The sequence below is a fragment of the Ixodes scapularis genome, unplaced genomic scaffold, assembly GCF_016920785.2.
Source record: "Ixodes scapularis isolate PalLabHiFi unplaced genomic scaffold, ASM1692078v2 PGA_scaffold10__122_contigs__length_95168666, whole genome shotgun sequence".
Lineage (NCBI taxonomy): Eukaryota > Metazoa > Arthropoda > Arachnida > Ixodida > Ixodidae > Ixodes > Ixodes scapularis.
In genome coordinates this window covers 77401173-77420521 of record NW_024609836.1, presented here as the reverse complement: position 1 = coordinate 77420521, position 19349 = coordinate 77401173, and the positions used below count along the sequence as shown (strand labels likewise).

Genomic DNA, 19349 nt, shown 5'->3' with positions numbered 1-19349 from the left:
CTCTCTCTCTCTCTCTCTCTTTCTCTCTCTCTTGATGCTTTGATTTCTTTCGATTGAAAAATTTCTCGAAGGTAAAGAGATTAAAAAAATTATTTGAAGAACATTGGCACTTTTTTTTTTATATTTCCTGCGTCCTAACGAAGAAACCAAACAAGTTACGATTTTTTTTTTTTAGATAAAACAGAAACGTCCGGGATCACTAGAATCACTCTATTGGTACCCAAATAAAAACTCAAGTCACGTACGTTCAGAACGATTTGAAAGAGCTATCGGCCGAGTCGCATCTTCACTTTCGCTAAAACGTTATCGGACTTGCAAAGACAAATGCAAGAGTTGTGCAGTAAGTATGCAAGAAACGTAAGTGCGTAAATTCAGGGCCAGCGTCAGTCGTTAAGAGCAATCCGTACAGCGGGAAATAAAGAGTTGCTTCTATTTACATTCAAGCCGAGGAGCCGGACGTTTCTCTTTTTCCTCACGTTCCTCAAGTTTCTCTTTTTATTCTACAGGGCGTTTTCTTTTTTTTTTTGGCTGCACCAAATTTTCAAAAAAGAAGAGCTGCGTAAGGGCACTTTTAGTTATGCCATTAGTATACCCGACCTGGCGCCCACTAGGAACAAAGTATTTTTGGCAACTAGGTTGCTAATTAACGGAGATCTCTTAATTAACTTTTTAATTATTGTTTTTAGAGGGCCTATTGCATTTACGAAATTGAAGCCCAACCTTAATATGCTCCAACCCCACAGCGAAGTAAAGGCACAAAAAATTTCTGCGCGCGTTTCTGGCTAAATTATTTCATTCCCGCATGCTCTTTCAAACCGAAACTGACCAGAACAAGAGCGTCAATGGCGTCGATGTCTTCGCCCTCGCTTGGCATCACAGCAGTGACGTCACCTGTGATCCAGGCACTGCCGTCAGCGCTATTGCAATGCGTTGCTGTCTCCTTCGTGTTTTGCATACCGCGGCAGGTGTAAATCACGCTGTCCCAGCGGGCATCGTGACGCTACCCTTTCCTTTCGTTGATTAGATAGAAGCTGCCCTGAAAACTTCTGCCAATGGTGCTACAAAGCGACGAACGCTGCGTCACTTGCTCCTCTGTTGTAAAATACACAGGTTTGCACCCATATCCTTGGAAGGACGAAGGCTACAAATGACACGGGCGCTATGCGATTCACGGTGCTGTGCCTTTCTTTCTCTGACTGTGGCAGGAAACACATCTGAATGGCGTCGCTCATTGCGACAAGGATTTCCTTTAAAGAAAAAAGAGACATGGTGATCGCATATTTAACTATGCAAAAGAATGCTCGTCATGCTGCGCAACTTTATGCCGCTCAGTACCCAGGTCGCTTCGTTCCTGCCCACATCCCTTCATACGGGTTTTCCACAAGTTTGCATCAAGTGACGCGGTGGTGAGGGGGCGGAGACAGAAAAAATTATGTCCGTGGCCGCGAATTCGAGACTGACGTTCTTGCGTACGTAACAGCTAAGCCTGAAGCAAGCGTGCGCGAAATTGCGAGGTCTTCTGGGACAACGATCTCTACAGTGTGGAAAGTGCTTGTGAAGCATCGCATGCATCCGTTTCACGTTAGCCTGCACCAAGAGCTACATGGCAATGACTTCCAATGACGACTGGACTTTTGCAATTGGGCCCTGATTGAAATGGACCGGGATCCTGGATTCTTGAAAAAAAATTATGTGGTACCAAAATGCGCTAAGCCATATTTTTGCCTGCTTTTCTGAACGAACTAAAAGGTTTCCGAAGAAAATACTGGTGCTGTGAAAAGTGCTAATTTGGGGCTCTAAGTTAGACGTCAGCGTGTTGGTAAACTAAATAATACTGAAATAATAAGCAGAGGGACGGACAGTGGAATAAACAGAGAGCTGGACGGACAGAGGCACGAAAGCACGAAAGATGCGTTGTTCTGTCTGTCCCTCTGTTTATTCTTGCAGTATTATTTGGGGCTCTAAGTGAGGCAGTAAACAGTTCTCAACAGTGCCCTGTTCGAGCTGCACTTGAAAAAGCGCCGATGCCGTGTTCACACTGTGCCGCGCACAGCACATGACTACCGCAACGTGAGCCAGGACGCCGGTGCAAGGCTCCTTCCTCATTTATTAAGAGCCCATAAAACATAGAACAAAGAAAGATTATTTTGTTACACGCTGCAATAGTTTAACTGCCAGAGGGGGCAACGAGTGATATTGCACAAGCATGATTACTATGTTCTTTAAAGAAAAAAAAAACACCTGGCTAGTTTAATGCATCAAAAAGCAAGAACTTAGAAGTAAAGCAGCGGTGGCCAATAATAAGTAGCAGAAGTCTCCAGCATTGAAAAAATAGTTTTCCCAAATAAAACGCAGGAAGCTCGTCTAACGTTGCCGGCCGTTGGTAATGCATGCAATAGCATTTATCGTGCCAACGAAAGCGTCGCGTCGCCCGCAGGTCAAGAGAGGGATATGACACAGCACAGTTGACGTCGAACCGCAGACGCCTAAATTACACCTGCCGCGGTAAGCAAAACACTCAGGGGAGAGCAACGTATTGCAAAAGCGCTGACGGCAGTGCCTGCATCACAGGTGACGTCACTGCGTTGACGCCAAGCAAGAGTGAAAATATTGACGTCATTGACGCTCTTGTTCTAATCAGTTTCGGTTTGAAAGAGCCTGCGGGAATGAAATAATTTGGCCAGAAACGCGCGCAGAAATTGTTTGTGCCTTTACTTTGCTGTGGGGTTGGAGCATATTAAGGTTGGGCTTCAATTTCGTAAATGCAATAGGCCCTCTAAAAACAATAATTAAAAAGTTATTTAAGAGATCTCCGCTAATTAGTCGCTTAGTTTCAAAACTCGACTTTCTTCTTCCGAACGTGTTTGAGGATTTCTGTTTGGTTAAATAGAGTAGTGCATTTACTGTCTTTGACATGTATGGCTAGGTGACCTGATGGGGACGAATGTAGGGAAAGCTCATGCTCTCGTAGTCTTACATTAATGCAGCGCCCAGACTGACCAAGAGACACTCTCCCATATGTGCAGGGAATATCGTACAGGGTGTTGACGTTCCAGTTGACATATGTAGGTGCGTGCTGGACTGAGCATTGTTCTTGTCGTTCGTTTTGGGAAGTCTTCGAGAACCGTAGTGTGCGGGGAGTCGGAAACAGAAAGCAGAGGAGCAAGTCCTGTAGAGCGCAGTGTGTGGACTCCAGATACTGTCAAAAGAGTTGAGCCATCAAGCAGGCGTCGGCTATGAACGTTCACCATGAAGGTGAAGTTTTTAAAAAAAAATCTGCTCTCGGAATGAGGTATTGCATGGCTGCGACGATAAATTCCGATGGAAAAATGCAACGCACGCAACTTGATGCTGACAGTGATTGTACGCAGTCCATAGGTAATAATGGTGGTGCCATTGGCGGCCTTGAGCTTTTAAGGTTGTCGGTTGCGATCTTGAGGAGACAGTTGAATGATCGAGACCTCAGCGCTAGTACCGACAAGCAAACGCGTTTTGAAGTCCTTACCGGTAAGAAGGAAAGAAAAAAAAAGTCACGAACGGCTCTGTAGCTGGCCAGCAGTACCCATCGTCCCTAGCTGCCGGCTCTTTTCCTTCTTCTGGCACACTCTAAAAAAAAATTCGTTCTTGAAAGGAACTTCGGCGCCCCAGGAACTTATTTCAGCTGGTGAAGAAGGGTTTCGCCTCAAGCACAACCTTCCCCTGGCGCACTAAAAAGGCAACTGGGCGATGAAGAACTCTTTCGCGTCTAAAAAGGAGCTTAAAAGATCCCCTCATAGGTTTTCCACGAATAAACCGTTTAGGGGGGCTTAAAATAAATTTTAGTGTGAAAAATATGGACACGCCGATGAACCCCTAAACCGGGTTTCACACTGCATATATATCATCCAAAGAAAGTTTTCAAACAGACTCGAACGTGACTCACCGCGAGGTCCGTGCTTCAAATGCTGTATGGCAATGAGTTTTTAAAAAACAAAAGCTTGGGCACGCGGCATGCCAACCACTGATATTGCGGTGGCGGTGGCACTGATATTGCGGTGGATATTCGGACGACCAGATTTTTTTAGACTGCAGCCGCATTTTTGTGCGTCAGCGCCGGAAGTGCGGTGGTACCAGCGTTGCTGATTAGAAGCGCTGCGCGACCGACTGAAGCGATGATTCGGAGAGTGGCTGTCGGACAGAGTATCGTTAAGCTCGAAGAGCAGAGACCATCTCCGTTAGCTCGTTCATATGACACTCCATGCTCGTGCTAACTTCAGAAGTCATTGGCGCTGCCTGAGTCACATGACTTACTTGACTCACCTCTGAGGGTATACTTGCAAAGCACCAAGAGTTCTAGCGTTCAACTTGGCCAGGTCGCGCAGTGTAGCGCTGTCAGTTGATGCCAACATCATGCGAACATTACTTGGAAGGCGTTGCAGGGACAGCTGATGGAATAATGCTCCGTCAATTGTGGCATTGGCGAGAAGCTGTCTTATTCGATGGAGGAGCTGTGACGGACTATTATTTCCAAGTTTTTTCTCAGTAAAGAGTTGTTAGAATCCTTGCTGTTCTCACAGCCCTGTACGACGGATGAGTTGGTTCCGAAGGACAGAGGAGCTGGAGGAGGTGCGATGATGATATCACAAATCTCTGCTGCGTCGTTGGAGGATAATTTGTTCACTACGTGAGGGAACTTGATTGACGATTCGTCATATCGCGAATGGGGACTTCACTTGGGCTAACCACAAGTTGGAATAATTTGGCCAGATCGGTAGAAGTCGAACAGCAAGAGCTGCGACCTGCGATGAAGTACTGAAGGCAGGGTCGTTGTTTGCCATCCTAGCGTTGCTTGTTGCGGCGTTCGAAGTCCTGGTCACCACTTCGTAGCATGCTGTAGGTCAGAAGATATACACAAATTATTTATTTACAATAATTACATTAGCTCTGAATGAATGCTAGCCTTCGCTAGAATTCCAAAAGAAGAAAATCTCGTGCGCCGGTTCAACTTCCTTTTCGTCTTGTTATAGACCCTTTCCGAAATTCAGTGCCATCTGGTGGCTGAAATGGCAATTTAACTTTTGCCATACGAATGGCGGCAATGAACCCGTAGCCTGCAGTATTTTATCGGGCACCGTCACTTTTGCATGTCAACGGCCGACGAGGATAAACTTTTCGCTATACAGGTTTTTCTGGATCATCTCTTCCAGTGTCGATTCCCACAACGATGCAACCAGTCAGAACGAAGCGCCAACCCAGACAGACACCTTGATAAAGTCCCAACTAACAGGTTCACTGGGCTCGAATTAGGGAAATGAACACTTACGCAGCGCTCGCATTCAATTCCGGTTTCGCAACGTGCTAACATCTAGAATATGTAGGCCTCGAATCCTCAGCTTAGGAGTATCTTCAACATGTTCCTTCATCAGTAAATCGAAAGCCGCCATTGGTATGGCACATATGCCATTTTTCAGATGATGATGGTAGTGATCAAAGTGACCAGACTGAATTTCGGAAAGGGTCTATTGTTTGGCTGTGGTTGCTACTGAAGTGAAAGTAGCGCAATTTCTTTCCCTGCCTGCTAGTCGAACACAAACAAATACTAACATACAGACTTGGGCGTACCAACCAGGGGGCCAAGGGGCGATTGCCCCCCCCCCCCCCCCCCCCAGTTTTCAGAGTGGGGAGCCAAGCCATGTGTTTTGCCCCCGTCCCCCTGAAACAGCCGCCACTGGGCAGGGCAAACACTGGCCTGCGGCGACCAAGGGATACCAAGAGAACCGCCCCCCGGCCCTTGGGAGGGGGAGAGGGGGAGGTCTGGTTTGCCCCCCCCCCCCCCCCCCCCCCCCCGGCTCGAAAACAACTTGGTACGCCATTGCATACAGACGACCACAACCTCGCCAGGCAATTCAAAAATCGGTCTCTATTGTTATGCCAATCGCCATTTCGGCCCCTTCCAACCTTCAAAGCTTCGAGAGGGTCGCTTTGATCCAGCACGTAGCACCAAGATCCCCATAGAGCATCATTGTACTCAAGGAGTTCCTCGCCTACATAAGCGTCTTTGACACTGTGTATGCAATGAACTTATCAACCATTCCCATCTACATGGATCTCTTACAATTATATTGTTCTTCTTGCGTATTTCAAAACAGGAAGTATATTGTTTAATGCCCCCAAGCACCGACACTGAAAGTGGTGGCGCTACGAAGACGTACGTTTGTTTCGCCGGTGTGTAGATAGAAAACTCTTGGTGTACAAGAAGCTACACAGGAAGGGGGGACGGACAACGAAGTGTCCGTCCCCCCTTTCTGTGTATCTTCCTCATGTTTAATTATACTGTTACTAACACGCTCGTTTTGTACTTAATTACAAGAAGCGTCTCCATAAAGCTACCGTCACCAGTGAATTTAGATCGGCTCACTGAGAATGAAGGGGACAAGGAGAAATCGCTTATTTCATGAACCCAAATGGCGACCATAGGGGGAGCTTGACGCTACTTTCCCCTAGAGTTCCTGTATAGGCTCCCTACCCACTCATTCACACTGGAAGCGGATCCGCGTTCGAAAAGCGGTTGCGAACGCGGTTCTATAAAGATCCAGTACAATTGCACGCGCACTCGATGACATCAAGTGTACGTGACACTGTACTGAATCTTTATACAACCGCGTTCGCAACTGCTTTGCGAACGCGGATCCGCTTTCAGTGCGAATGAGCGGTACGGGAGCCAGATTTGCGCGTTCATCTCTGTAGCGCCGTCTTTCCTGCATGGCATGTTGATCCCGCTCGTCACGTGATTAAATTCGGCAAATGGCGGCGCCGCACGTTCGAGGCGCGCGGCGCGCTCAAAAGCAGGGGAATGTACCCCAGCGCGCGTGCAACGTCTACTTTTCTGCAGGTCCTTGTCTCGAGCGGCCCTTGGAAGCAAATGACGGCGCAGCGCTGAAATGAGCTGGCCTTGGAAGCGAATAGGGAGTATTCAATGGCGGCCATAGCTGTGTGCGCGAATGCTGAGCGCGTGCTGATGACGAGCTTCCGCAGTTCTTTTGCAACGTGCACTCCGCACCATCAAGAGTGCCGGTCTTAGCAGCCTATTGATATGAGCTCGTTCTGAGCATGCGCTCTAAACAGCACCCACAAATATGGCGCCCAGTGAATACTCCCTATAGGTAGCGGAGCACCCGCTCTTGGAAAGTATCTTGCTTGTTTCCACAACAATGGTAGGCAGTACTTTTCTTATCAATGGACTTTATACGCAAGTAGGCTGCCTACAAATCTGTCTGTCTCAGGGGGAAGACATCCTCTGTCGCACCATGTTGCACTCAGTGGGCCAGCGCGTGACGCGCTGGCACGCCAATGTGCGAATGGCGAGGTAAAATGGCGTTTCGGCATTAGCCAGGGCTACGCGCTCGAGATGAGTTCCACCGGTGTGCGCACTTCAACATTCATAAAAAATACGATTGCGCCGATAAATGGCCGAGATGTCACCACTCATGCAGAAGCGTGTGTTTGTGTGAAGGCACTCTGCATACCCGCAAGTACAATAACTGTACTTGCAGCGCGTGCGGAGCACTGTTACTTTATATGCAAGACGCCGGCACAATTAGCAGGCACGAAAACGCGACCGTGAAAGCGGCGCTTTAGCGTCCGAATTTTATGCACGGGCCACGGTCGAGTACAAGCAATACAACCTAGAAGGCAAGGCCTGCGAATGACATCGTCGTTTGTAGGCCCCCGACCTGCACGCCCCAAGCGGCACATACGCTGAGGAGCGACGATGGGCGCCGCAAAGCTGCAGTCGCGTCCCTCTTGGCATCACCACGTGCTAGCGTCGCGCTCGTTGTGAGGCACTGCGAGCGCAAGTTCGCCTGCTTCATGCGCAGGGGTTCTGTTGACGTAAGAACGTGGAGCTCTGATTGGTTCTAATTGAGAAGGATAGTGGGTAGACATTAAAACAAGCTGCCTTGAGGTCTGTTCACTATTCTTTGATCAGAGCCAATCAGAGCTTGGCGTTCTGACGCAAACACAACCCCTGCAAAAGGAGCAGACGAACTTGCGCTCGGTATAGACCGACACGCTGTTTACAAACAAGCCTGCGCTTGTCCACACCAGGTGTGGGCACTGCGCATGCGCAGAAACCGATTTCGCGTGAAATGAAGCATCTGCGCATGCGCAGTGCCGTCGACAGCGCCACCGCAGAGGTGTGACGTCAGAGCCGCGTGTTGGTCTATACCGGGAACAAAATATGCACCTAGATTTCAAACAACGAATTGGCAAGAATTAGTATACCGCTGTTTCTTTTCCCTCGTATACCAGTAGGCAGGGGTGGCATATCTGCATAAACTGATTTCAAACTTCACGCAGGCGCAAGCCATCATTTGATTGTGTTTCGGCGAGCGGCTACCGCGAAGACGACACCGTCGAGGACCTGGTGTAGTGATCATGTTTAGGGATGTCTTTCATTCAGAGATGGCACCACCTACATTGTGCCGATTGCACGTGTCACGTGTTGTACAAAACCACGGGCCGCGTGGCGGCAAGACATGTTTCGGTCACCAAAAATATGATAAATAAATCTGCTCGAGGCGCTCGTCTCAGATCTGCCCTCGTCACCTCGAGATCGGTTGCCTGTCTTCTCCTTCTCATCGGCAGGTTCTCGCCCGGAGCCGGCCGACACCTTCCATGTAAGCGCGCATCTAGTGAGGTCCAAGGCGTGCAAGACTTGTTTGACCCCACACGTATCTTTTGGAAAGATAGCACCGGGGAATTACAAAACCTGGTCAAAAACAAAACCTGTTTGGAGAAAGCTGCGTGGAAAGAACGTGCGTGCGAGGAGGAAGCCAGACCCTATAAAAAGTCGGTTCTCACTGTGAAGGCTACCATCACACTCCGTTGTCGTGTTCACACCTGTCGGGCTTCGCTTCAAGATGTCTTGCTCCCTCGCTTTGGTCCTTCTGCTCGGCGGCGTGGCAGTCTGCACCGCCCAGGGAGTTTCCGGGGGATTCGGCTTAAAGAGGGACCACCGCACCAACCCCAAGTATCTAAACCTGGCCCACTTCGCGACGTCCACTTGGTCTGCACAACAGGCCGGCAGAACCTACTTCGACACCGTAGAAGAAGTCGAGAGGGTCGAGACTCAGGTAATCTTTCTTCCAAAGGCCCACAAGGACGGAATGGACCTCTCGTGGTACGAAGACCCCGAGGCTTGAGCTGAGGGGAAGGAAGAGACGAGAACGCTCGGGGTCGTCAGAACACCGAGCTCTCGTTGGAATGATTAGAAGGCAGACGCAAAGCTAGCTGCCTTTGTGTATACTCACTGTTCGAATGTGTCTGAATGCGTTCAAACGCGTTCGAACGCCGAAACCCGGCATCCGGCATTCGAACGCGAGACACAGCGCGAGGAGCAGACAACGCTCTTGTTCGCTATGATTAGGGAGATACACTGGGTAAAGAAAAAAAGACAGCCAGCTTTTGCGTTTACCCACTAATCATTTCAATCAGAGCTCGACGCTTCGGCGTTCCCGTGCAAAAAAAAAGAGATGTCCGCTCCTTTTTTCTTACCCTATACTGAGATAAACTGAGAAAAGGGAGGCCAGAGCATGCGGTGAAGTCGGAGCATCCGAGCTCCGATTGGAAGGATAGCGGGTAGTCGCGATGGCTAGCTGCCCTTGTATGGATACCCACGATGTCCCGCTCCCATCAAAGTGAGAAGGAACGTCGTCTGCTGCTCCTCGCGGCGTTCGAAAGCAGAACGCCGTTCGGTGCAAACCGGCAAGGTTTTGTTGCCGGACGGTGAAGGTCAAGACTAAATAAGTCTGCGCAGTGCGACGCCCCAAGCTCTCATCGCGGGACTCAAAGCAATGGGGCCCCCTATTCTAGGGAGCTCAAGAATAAGGGGTCCTGGTGGTTCCGGTCCCTCAGGCGTTGGGGCCCCCTACTTTAAAACTCTTTAACAACTTAGTGAAACCTACAGTGTGCCGCTCTGAGGTTTTTGGCAGGTTTTTTTCCATAGTCCTTACTGTCAGCTTCAACTACATTTTGTTTTGTTCGTAGTCAAGACTATGTAGAAATTGACGACCTAAAGACTGTGTCCTTTTCAATGAGGGCTACAAACTGTACCGACAACAATGTTTACAATGTTGTTTTTGTAACCATATAATGACGACCAATTCTGAACACTGGCGTCGAAATCTATCATATATTGCATATATATATTTGCTCCCCGTCTTAGCTCGCAATACAATAGCACTAAGACAAGCTTGACGAATGTTTGCAGGTTGTCGCTGGAACCAACTATAGACTGACGCTCAGGGTCGTTGAGTCTGTCTGCGTACTCACGTCCCCGTACTCCAGGGAGGTCTGCGTAGCAAAAGAAGATGTGGTAAGCTTCTTTTTTTTTTTTGTAATTGTGATGAAGCGACAACCGAAGCGACAAACAGAAACAAGGGAATCCGCCAAGTGCAGGCTTCAAGTATATTGATGCTTGTGAAGTAAGGACAAATGATTGCAAGCATGCCAAAGATACCTTCGTATGCCTGGTGCACGTGCACAAGGCTTGTCGGTGTCGGCTGTTTCTGTTTGTACATTCAGCGGGAATAGGGCACAAGAGCAACCGCGCTCTGTGAACGTTCGATCTGATTCCGAACGTAGGTCTTATGAGGAAAGATGTCGGCTTTAATACCTCTTCAGAACGAACTTCATTGAAGAATCGGTAAATCGTCCCGTGACCTCAACTCTGCACGTACCTATCGGCGTGTGCTGGTTCACCGTTTGTTTGAGGCAGTTCGCTCTGAAGGCCTTTGAGATGCCAATGGCAGTGGCGTCAAAATTACGCATGCTGGGATGGTGATTCAGTTGCAAGGATTAAAAACATATCATTTCTTTAATTTGTCGTAATTTTTGTTATTGTAATCAATTAATTTTTCTTGGATATAACTGATAATGGAGTTGTAAGACTTGTTAGTGCCAGTTGCATTCCAAAAGACTTATAATTTAACCGTGATTTCTTGATACTGCAAATCGTTCCTATGCAAAAACTGACAGGAAAAGAGGCACGGGGATGAAGTCTTTCTCGTGCTGTTGTTGTCTTTTCTTGTTTTTTTTTCTCAAGCCATTGCAGATTGACTTGAATGTCCTAATCAGAAGTGTGATGCTCAATAAATGTTTGTATACTCAAGAGATGGAGAGATTGAAGTACAAAAGCATTTTTCTAACGCATGTGTGCATTTGGTCGTGATGTCGATAGCTTTGGTTACAATGCTTCGCGCCCTTGACGTATTTGCAGGCACGCAGGCGCTGCGTAGCCGTCGTTTACGAGGACTTGCAGGGAGAGTGGACCGTCAGCTCCTACGACTGCGTACCGTAATAAAAGCATAACCGCCATACCAGCCCCCCACTGTGCGTTACGTGATAACTGAATTTCCTTTGATTGTTTCTCGTCGCGTTTTGTCTCTGAGTGATCTATGACACTTCAGTGTTTTCAGGCTGCTTTACGTCCTTCTCCAAGCTAGTGGATACTTCTTTACGAATCCAGTCAACGAGTTGCCCATAAGGTGTCAAAATTGTTTCGCCAGCCTGAGAGCACAATCCTCAACCAAACTCTGGAACTAACTTTTTTCACTTTCAAATAATACTCATAGTTCGCCAGGACTGCAATAAAGAATCCCTTAGTCATCATTATGTCGGTGTTTCATGGCCTTACTACATTTAATCTGTCGTAAAAATGTTTTGTCTGAAATAATGCTTATTTTTGCCGTGATTTTAATAAAGAGACTCTCATCCACCATTAAGTGTGTGTTTCGTCTGCCTTAATTCGTTGATTCTCCCATTAAAACGAAGTAATGGTGTGAACTGCTAACGGTACCAGCTTGGGCGAGCTGGTTGCACATGAATCCACATACCACAGCGCACTATAGCAAACAACACAAGGAGCAGACAAACTTCCGCTCGGCATACCGGGAACCAAATATGCACCTAGATTTCAAACAATAAATTGGCATGTCTCATTATACCGCTGTTTCTGTTCCTTCGTATAGACCTTTGCAAAAAGAGCTCTCTGGCCGCCGCCATTTTGCGACTCGAAATATTTGGCAGAAATATTTGGCTGATAGGGGTCGCCCCCATCAGTCAAATATTTCTACCACCCGCCTGAGCTGTGGAAACCCGGTCAGCGCGACTCCCCACTTGCATTGTGCGTTCGGACTTCGCCGACTTTCCTTGAAAGTGTTTACTTTATTTGCCTGTTCAGGATGCCTTGCGTGTTTTGTGTTATCTTTCTCTGTGAGAACGGGCGAACACCAGGGCTCGTAACCTGCTCGACTTCCGCAGGAAACAAACGAAGAGAGCGAGCGAAGAGAGCGTACGTCAAGCAGCCCGCGACGTGAGCCGTTGGACGTTCTTCGGGGATTATTTCCGTTGAGATAATCTCCGAAAAGCCTTCCCGGCTATGTTGCCGATCTCGGCAAAAAGTAGCTGGTAGGGTCCGGGGTATGGGTACTGAACAGACACAATCGTTCATTTGCTTTAATTTTGTGTAAAAAAAAAAAAAAAAAAAAAAAAAAAAAACATTATTCTTTAAAACGCATTCTAAGACAAGACGGATTCCGTCCGATCGTCGACACTGTATATTAGATATTCTGTGTTATTTGAGACCTTTTCTCCAATCCTGTTCAGATAACGCGGAACCGTGGGGTACGCACAATATACGTTGTTCAATTGATGAGACTCGTTGAAAATCATGTTGTGAGCGGGGAATATCCATGCAGTTCGGATATCCTGTGATGTGGTCAAATATTGTAGGCAGTTGAGACCTTTGTAGATTGACACGGCTGAGTGTATTGTGCCGTTAAAAAGATCAGCATAAAATGAAAGAAACATTCCAGTTGCATTTGTTCTGTCGCCCACGGACTCGCTGAAAATAGCTTTCATTTCTTTGTTTTTGTTCCTAAAAATAGTGCAATGCTTTCTTGACTCCTTCGAGAAATTCTCTTCGCCATGGAGCGCAAAACAAAAAATAAAACGAGGCGATTTTGCCGCCGCCAGCGTTCGGAATTGCGCCTACGCGGGCTGCCACAGCCTATAACTGACGAGAAAACCCACAGCCCCGCGCAGTCGGGCAACACTGAAGTACCCTCTCAAAACCAGAGACGCTGGAAAGGTCTCTGGTCATGGGTGGCCATATCTACATAAACTAATGTCAAACCTTCACGCTGGCGCAAGCGATCATTTGACTGTGTTCCAGAGAGTGGCCGCCGCGAAGACGACACCGTCGCATGGAGCTGGTCATAAACAAAACCTGTTTGGAGAAAGCCGCGTGGAAAGAACGCGCGTGCGAGGAGGAAGTGAAACCCTATAAAAAGGCGGTTCTCATTGTGAAGGCTAACACCACACTCCGTTGGCGTGTTTACAACTGTCGGGCTTCGCTTCAAGATGACTTGCTCCCTCGCTTTGGTCCTTCTGCTCGGCGGCGTGGCGGTCTGCACCGCCCAGGGAATTCCCGGGGGATACAGCTTAAAGACGGACCACCACACCAACCCCAAGTATCTGGACCTGGCCCACTTCGCGACGTCCAGTTGGTCCGCCCAGCAGCCCGGCAAAACCCACTTCGACACCGTAGAAGAAGTGGAGAGGGTCGAGACTCAGGTGATCTTTCTTCCCAATGCCTACAAGGACGGAATGGACCTCTCGTGGGCCGAAAACCCCGAGGCTTGAGCTGAGGGGAAGGAGGAGACGAGAACGCTCGGGGTCGTCAAAACACCGAGCTCTCGTTGGAATGATTAGAAGGCAGACGCAAAGCTATAGCTGCCTTTCTGTATACTCACTGTCCGAATGCGTCTGAATGCGTTCGAACGCCGAATGCCGGCGTCCGGCATTTGAACGCCAGACACAGCGCGAGGAGCAGACTCTTGTTCGCTTTGATTAGGGAGATACACTGGGTAAAGATACAAAGCAGCCAGCCTTCGCGTTTACCCACTAATCATATCAATCAGAGCTCGACGCTACGGCGTTCCTGTGAAAAAAGAGAGTTGTCAGCTCTCTTTTTCTTACCCTATACCACGGTGTAAGATACACTTTTTAGGTGAGGACACGGCGGGGCTGAACGCGCGGCACGAGGAATTTCATTTCATTTCATTTATTTGTACCTCACAAGCGCCCCAAGGGGGCATACATGAGGGGGGAAATTCAACAGTATACAAGGAAAACGGAACAGTGAAAATATGAACACACATCATGCAAAAATAACAATATAATGAAAACACGTGGAAAACATACATTTCAATTTACGCAGTATTGAGCACACGCATTTTTAAATTCGTCGACATTTGCTAAAGTTACAATGTTGGCTGGAAGTTTGTTCCAGTCGGAAATTGCCAACTGTAGAGGTGACGTCTGGAAAAGTTTAGTATGTGATGTTTGTAGTAATACCTTATGCTGATGGTCAAATCGAGGAAAAATACGGTGTGGCGGCTTTAATAGTTTAAGCTTGAGGAGTGGGTTATTATAATAGATGTTATGGACGAAGGCTAGCCTAGAAAGTTTTCTTCTGATAGAGAGGAGTGGCAAGTCAGCTTTTTCTTTCAGTTGAGATACGCTGGAGTGTCGAGAGTAATCTTTGTAAATAAATCTGCTTGCCCTATTCTGAATTGACTCTATTTGTTGAATAAGGTAGTCTTGACAAGGATTCCATATGATAGAGGCATACTCTAATTGAGACCGAACATATGACTTGTAAGCGAGTAAACGAACGTCCGGAGGTGCCAGATATAAATTTCGTCTTAGAAAACCTAATGACCTACTAGCCTTGCTAGCCACATAATTTACATGGTCCTGCCAGTGTAGGTTCTCGCTCAAAATAACTCCTAGATATTTGTACTTATTTACTTTCTCAATTGATAAATGTCCTATTGAGTAGTTGAAACTTACAGTGGATTTTTTTGTGGAGAAGCTCATAAATTTAGATTTTGAGGTATTGATGTTCATTTGCCAGCGGTCGCACCATAAAGAGAGGGCGTCTAAGTCATGCTGTAGTGAGAGACAGTCGGTCTGGTTTTTTACAGTTCTATAAATAACGCAGTCGTCGGCAAAGAGTCTGACTGTAGAGGAAATGCTAGTGGCAATATCATTAATATAGATAAGGAATAACAAGGGGCCCAAAACCGATCCCTGAGGAACTCCAGACTTCACATTAATCAGATAGAGTTCGTTCGATGGGCATAGATCCGTTGCTCTCGGGCAGGAGGCGCGAGCGTGTCCGCAGGACGCGACCATGTTATGCTGGCAGCACCATTTAGGCGGCGCTGTAACGTTCGATTTTGCACGTGGCCACGTTCGAATGCAAGATCTGTCAGCATCTGTAGACGCGCAATAACAAAACGTCTAAAAAAAAAAAAAAACATTATGCAGCTTGTGGCCTCAGCGTCCCATTAAATATTCCTTCAAGCTTATTGCTCTCTTTCATAGCTTCCGTGAGCCTGTATGTTTCACTTTACTTGATAGCGAAGCCGAAGCTATACTTGCTAAAGCATGTCCCCTGAATGATGCTCGCACTGCACGAGCTCGCGTGCTTGGCAGGGCCACTAAGAGCTCGGAGCTCGCTCTTGTAGCCTCTGCTACGCTGGCACTTAGAATGGAACGGAGTATAAAAAACTGTAGTGGGGAAGGGTATTGACGCACGTTCGAAACGCGAGCCAAATATTCTATTTTGCTCGCCTGGAGCGCTGCTCAAAACTTGAGAGCTACGGGCCTATCCGAAAGGCTGCATCATTCCGCTGCCACCGTGCCCGCGGCTGACAGTGTCGCCGGCGGTCAAACGGCGAAACTGTGTGAGAGCGAGAAAAATGATCTCGTTGCCACGACACCCCAGTACACCGTGGTCTTTCTGCACGTGCGGCAACCTCGCTGGACCTCTGCGCGTGTGGTACATGAGGCGGAGCGAGCCGTCTTGTACGTGCCCACGGGTCGACGAGTCATCTGCCGGCGCCGCTTGAAACCATAGTGAGAGAGAGTGAAGAACGAACTTTCTCGGGCACGTCGCGAGGAGCGCGCTGTCCTCACTTGAAGAGTATTATCTTATACCGTGCCCTATGGGCCTCGTGCGTTGCCCAGGGGGTGCTGCGAAAAGGGACTTCTTAGGCATTGTTTTGGGTACAAACTTTAGCGTCTCAAACTTTCACGCATGCAGAAGCGTGCCTGTTCTGGTGCGGTGCGCGAGATCACAATAAAAATACAAAGAAACAACGAAATTCAAACGCCGTCAAAGCTAAGACGCTAAGAGCGCGAGCCAACAACTGCCGTTTCACGCGTTCCAAAGTAGACATGACAAAGAAAAATGAAAGCGTCGCGAGACAGCTGTTTTGACGTCACCACCCAGTGATAAGAGACGCGCACCCTAGCGGTGGTGCCATGAATTTGGTCCTTCCGATTGTCTTGCGGCGTTGAGTCTGGCCAATTTCTGGCGTCCAAAGGTGGTTTTTCGTTCTTCAGCGCCAGCCAGAATTAAAAAAAGCTCAACCAACGTCCCATAAGTAGTGCGAGGCTCAATCAGGTGAGCTTGTACTACCCAAAATGAGGGCGCTACAGTTTGTTCAAAGCTTCAGCGCAGGAGGCATATACTGAGATAAACTGAGAAAGGGGAGACCAGAGCGTAGCGGTGAAGTCGGAGCATCCGAACTCTGATTGGAAGGACAGCGGGTTGTCGCGAAGGCTAACTGCCCTTGTATGTATACCCACGTTGTCCCCCTCCCTTCAAGGCGAGCCGGAGCGTCGTCTGCCGCTCCTCGCGGCGTTCGAAGGCCGAACGCCGTTCGGCGCAAACCGGCAAGGTTTTGTTGCCGGACGGTGAAGGTCAAGACTAGATAGGTCTGCGCAGTGCGACGCCCATAGCTCATCGGGGGACCGAAAGCATTGGGGCCACTTATTCTAAGGAGTTCTAGAATAGGGGGCCCCGGTAGTTCCGGTCCCCCAAGCGTTGAGGGTCTCCTATTCTAAAACTCTCCAAGAACTTACTGAAACCTACAGGGTGCCGCTCTGAAGTTTTTGGCAGGTTCCTTTCATAGACCTTGCTCCCAGCTTCAACTACATTTTGTTTTGCTTGTAGTTTTAGTGTAGTTTCTAGTTTGCTAAAGACTGCGTCCTTTTCAACGAGGGCTACGAAACTGTACCTACAATATTGTTTACAATGTTGTTTTTCTAAACATAAAATGACGACTATAATTCTGATTACTGGCGTAGACACCCATCGTTTATTGCATATATTTTTTCCTCCCCGTTTTATGGTCGCAATACTGTAGCACTAAGACAACCCTGACAAATGTTTCCAGGTTGTTGCTGGAACCAACTACAGAATGACGCTCAAAGTTGTTGAGTCCGTATGCGAACTCACGTCCACGTACAGCAAGGAGGCCTGCACAGCCAAAGCAAATGCGGTAAGCTTTTTTTTGTAATTGTAATGAAGCGACAATTGAAGCGACAAACAGAAACAAGGAAATTGGACAAGTGCAGGCTTGAAGTATCTTGGTGCTCGTGAAGTAAGGACAAATGATTGCAAGCATGCAATAATACCTTCGCGTGCCTCTTGCACGTGCACGAGGCTTGTCGGTGTCGGTGGCTTCTGTTTGTAAATCTATACTTCGTCTCACCCTAGCATGGACTAACCGCGAAGACTGTGCTAGCGCGAGCGGCCAACCTTGACCGCCTCGACTAAAGCACCTGCTGCATGAGCGCTCGTGCAGCCGCCGCCGCGGCTTCATTCAAAGCGACTAGCTCGCGCTTTTAGCACGCGCGGCTAACAATAGTTCATACTAAGGTGAGACGAAGTATAGTGGGAATCGTGCTCAACAGCAACCGCGCTCTGTGAACGTGCGATCTGGTTTCGAACGTAAGTTTTATGAGGAAAGATGTCGACTTTAATACCTCTGTATTACGGGCTCTCCTCAGAACAAACTTCATTAAAGAATCGGCGAAACGTCCCGTGATCTCAACTGTGCATGCGCCTATTGGAGTGTGCCGATTCACCGTTTGTTTGAGGGAGTTCGCTCCGGAGGCCTTCCAGATGTCTATGGCAGTGTCGTCGGAGTTAAGCATGCTGGGAGGGTGATTTAGTTGCAATGATTGAATAATATAATTTCGTTAATTTGTCGTAATTTGTAATTGCAATCAATTCATTTTCCTCGAATATAACTGATATTGGACTTGGAACACTTCTTAGTTCCACTTATTAAAAAAAATCTTGCATTCTAAATAGACCTATAATTTAACCGTGATTTCTTGAAACTGCAAATCATTCCTATGCAATAACTGGCCGGAAAAGAGGCACGGGATAGGGTCTTTCTCGTGCTGTTCTTTTTTCTCCAGCCATTGCAGATTGACTTGAATGTCCTCGCACAAAAGTGTGATGCTCAGTGAATGTTCTGACACTATGCATTTTGGGCGTTTGTATACTCAAGAGCTGGAGAGTTTGAAGTACACAAGCATTTTTTCTAACGCATGTATGCCTTTGGCCTTGATATTGATTGCTTTGGTTACAATGCGTCTTCGCGCCCTTGACGTCTTTTCAGGCACACAGGAACTGCATAACCGTCATTTACGAGAACTTGCAGGGAGAGAAGTCCGTCAGCTCCTTTGACTGCGCAGTGCATTAAAAGCCTAGCCGCTGTACCAGCCCTCCACCGTGCGTTACGTGACAACTGCATTTCCTTCGATTGTTTCTGATCGCATTTTGTCTCTTAGCAATGTATGACACTTCAGTGTTTTCAGGCTGCCTTGCGTCTCTCTCCAAGTTAGAATATTTTCGCCAGCCTGGGAACACAATCATCAACTAAGCTCTGGAGAGGTAGAGCAATGAACAAATTTTTTTTTCTTCGAAATAATTCTTAGTTTGTCAGGACTGTAATAAAAAGACTCTTAATCATTATCATATTGGTGTTTCATGTGTCTTACTATATTGAATTAGTCGTAAAAATGGTTTGCCTCAATTTATGTTTATTGTGGCCATGATACAAATAAAAAAAAACTATCCGCTATTAAATGTGTGTTCCGTCTGCCTTACTTCGTCGATCCTCGACAAAGTCATGCTGTGAAACGTGTTTTGCTGATGACCACTCATCTTTCGGAACATTTAACAAAAATTTGCCAGTCGAGCGTCGGTATTTGCATCTTCACGACATGCACGTTGACAAGTAAGCCGATGGATGGCATGTACATTGTGCTTGAGACCAATCGAAACTGGTGCCTGGCGTTCCAAGATAAGCCGACTCAGTTTTTATCACTAGGGTTGTGTGCATTCGTGTTAATTTTCCCACAGATTCGGTGTTTTTCGGTGTTTATTTTTGGTGTTGTAAAAAAATGGGCGTTTATCGAGGATTATGTTGAAGAAACAG

At 47.6% G+C, this 19349-nt stretch overlaps 2 protein-coding genes across 2 annotated transcripts; both read left to right on the top strand.

The window, feature by feature from the left end:
* Window positions 1-8900: 8900 nt before the first annotated feature.
* LOC8054028 (salivary cystatin-L-like) lies at window positions 8901-11353 on the top strand. Its single transcript, XM_002434392.4, has 3 exons — window positions 8901-9113; window positions 10250-10354; window positions 11258-11353. Exons 1-3 carry the CDS (start codon window positions 8901-8903, stop codon window positions 11336-11338), a joined length of 399 nt encoding a protein of 132 aa, XP_002434437.3. The 3' UTR covers window positions 11339-11353.
* A 1857-nt stretch (window positions 11354-13210) lies between these two features.
* Window positions 13211-18886, top strand: LOC8053082 (salivary cystatin-L-like). The gene is made up of 3 exons (XM_002434393.5): window positions 13211-13614; window positions 17292-17396; window positions 18528-18886. The coding sequence occupies exons 1-3, from the start codon at window positions 13402-13404 to the stop codon at window positions 18609-18611; spliced, it is 402 nt and encodes a 133-aa protein (XP_002434438.3). The 5' UTR covers window positions 13211-13401; the 3' UTR covers window positions 18612-18886.
* Window positions 18887-19349: the final 463 nt, after the last annotated feature.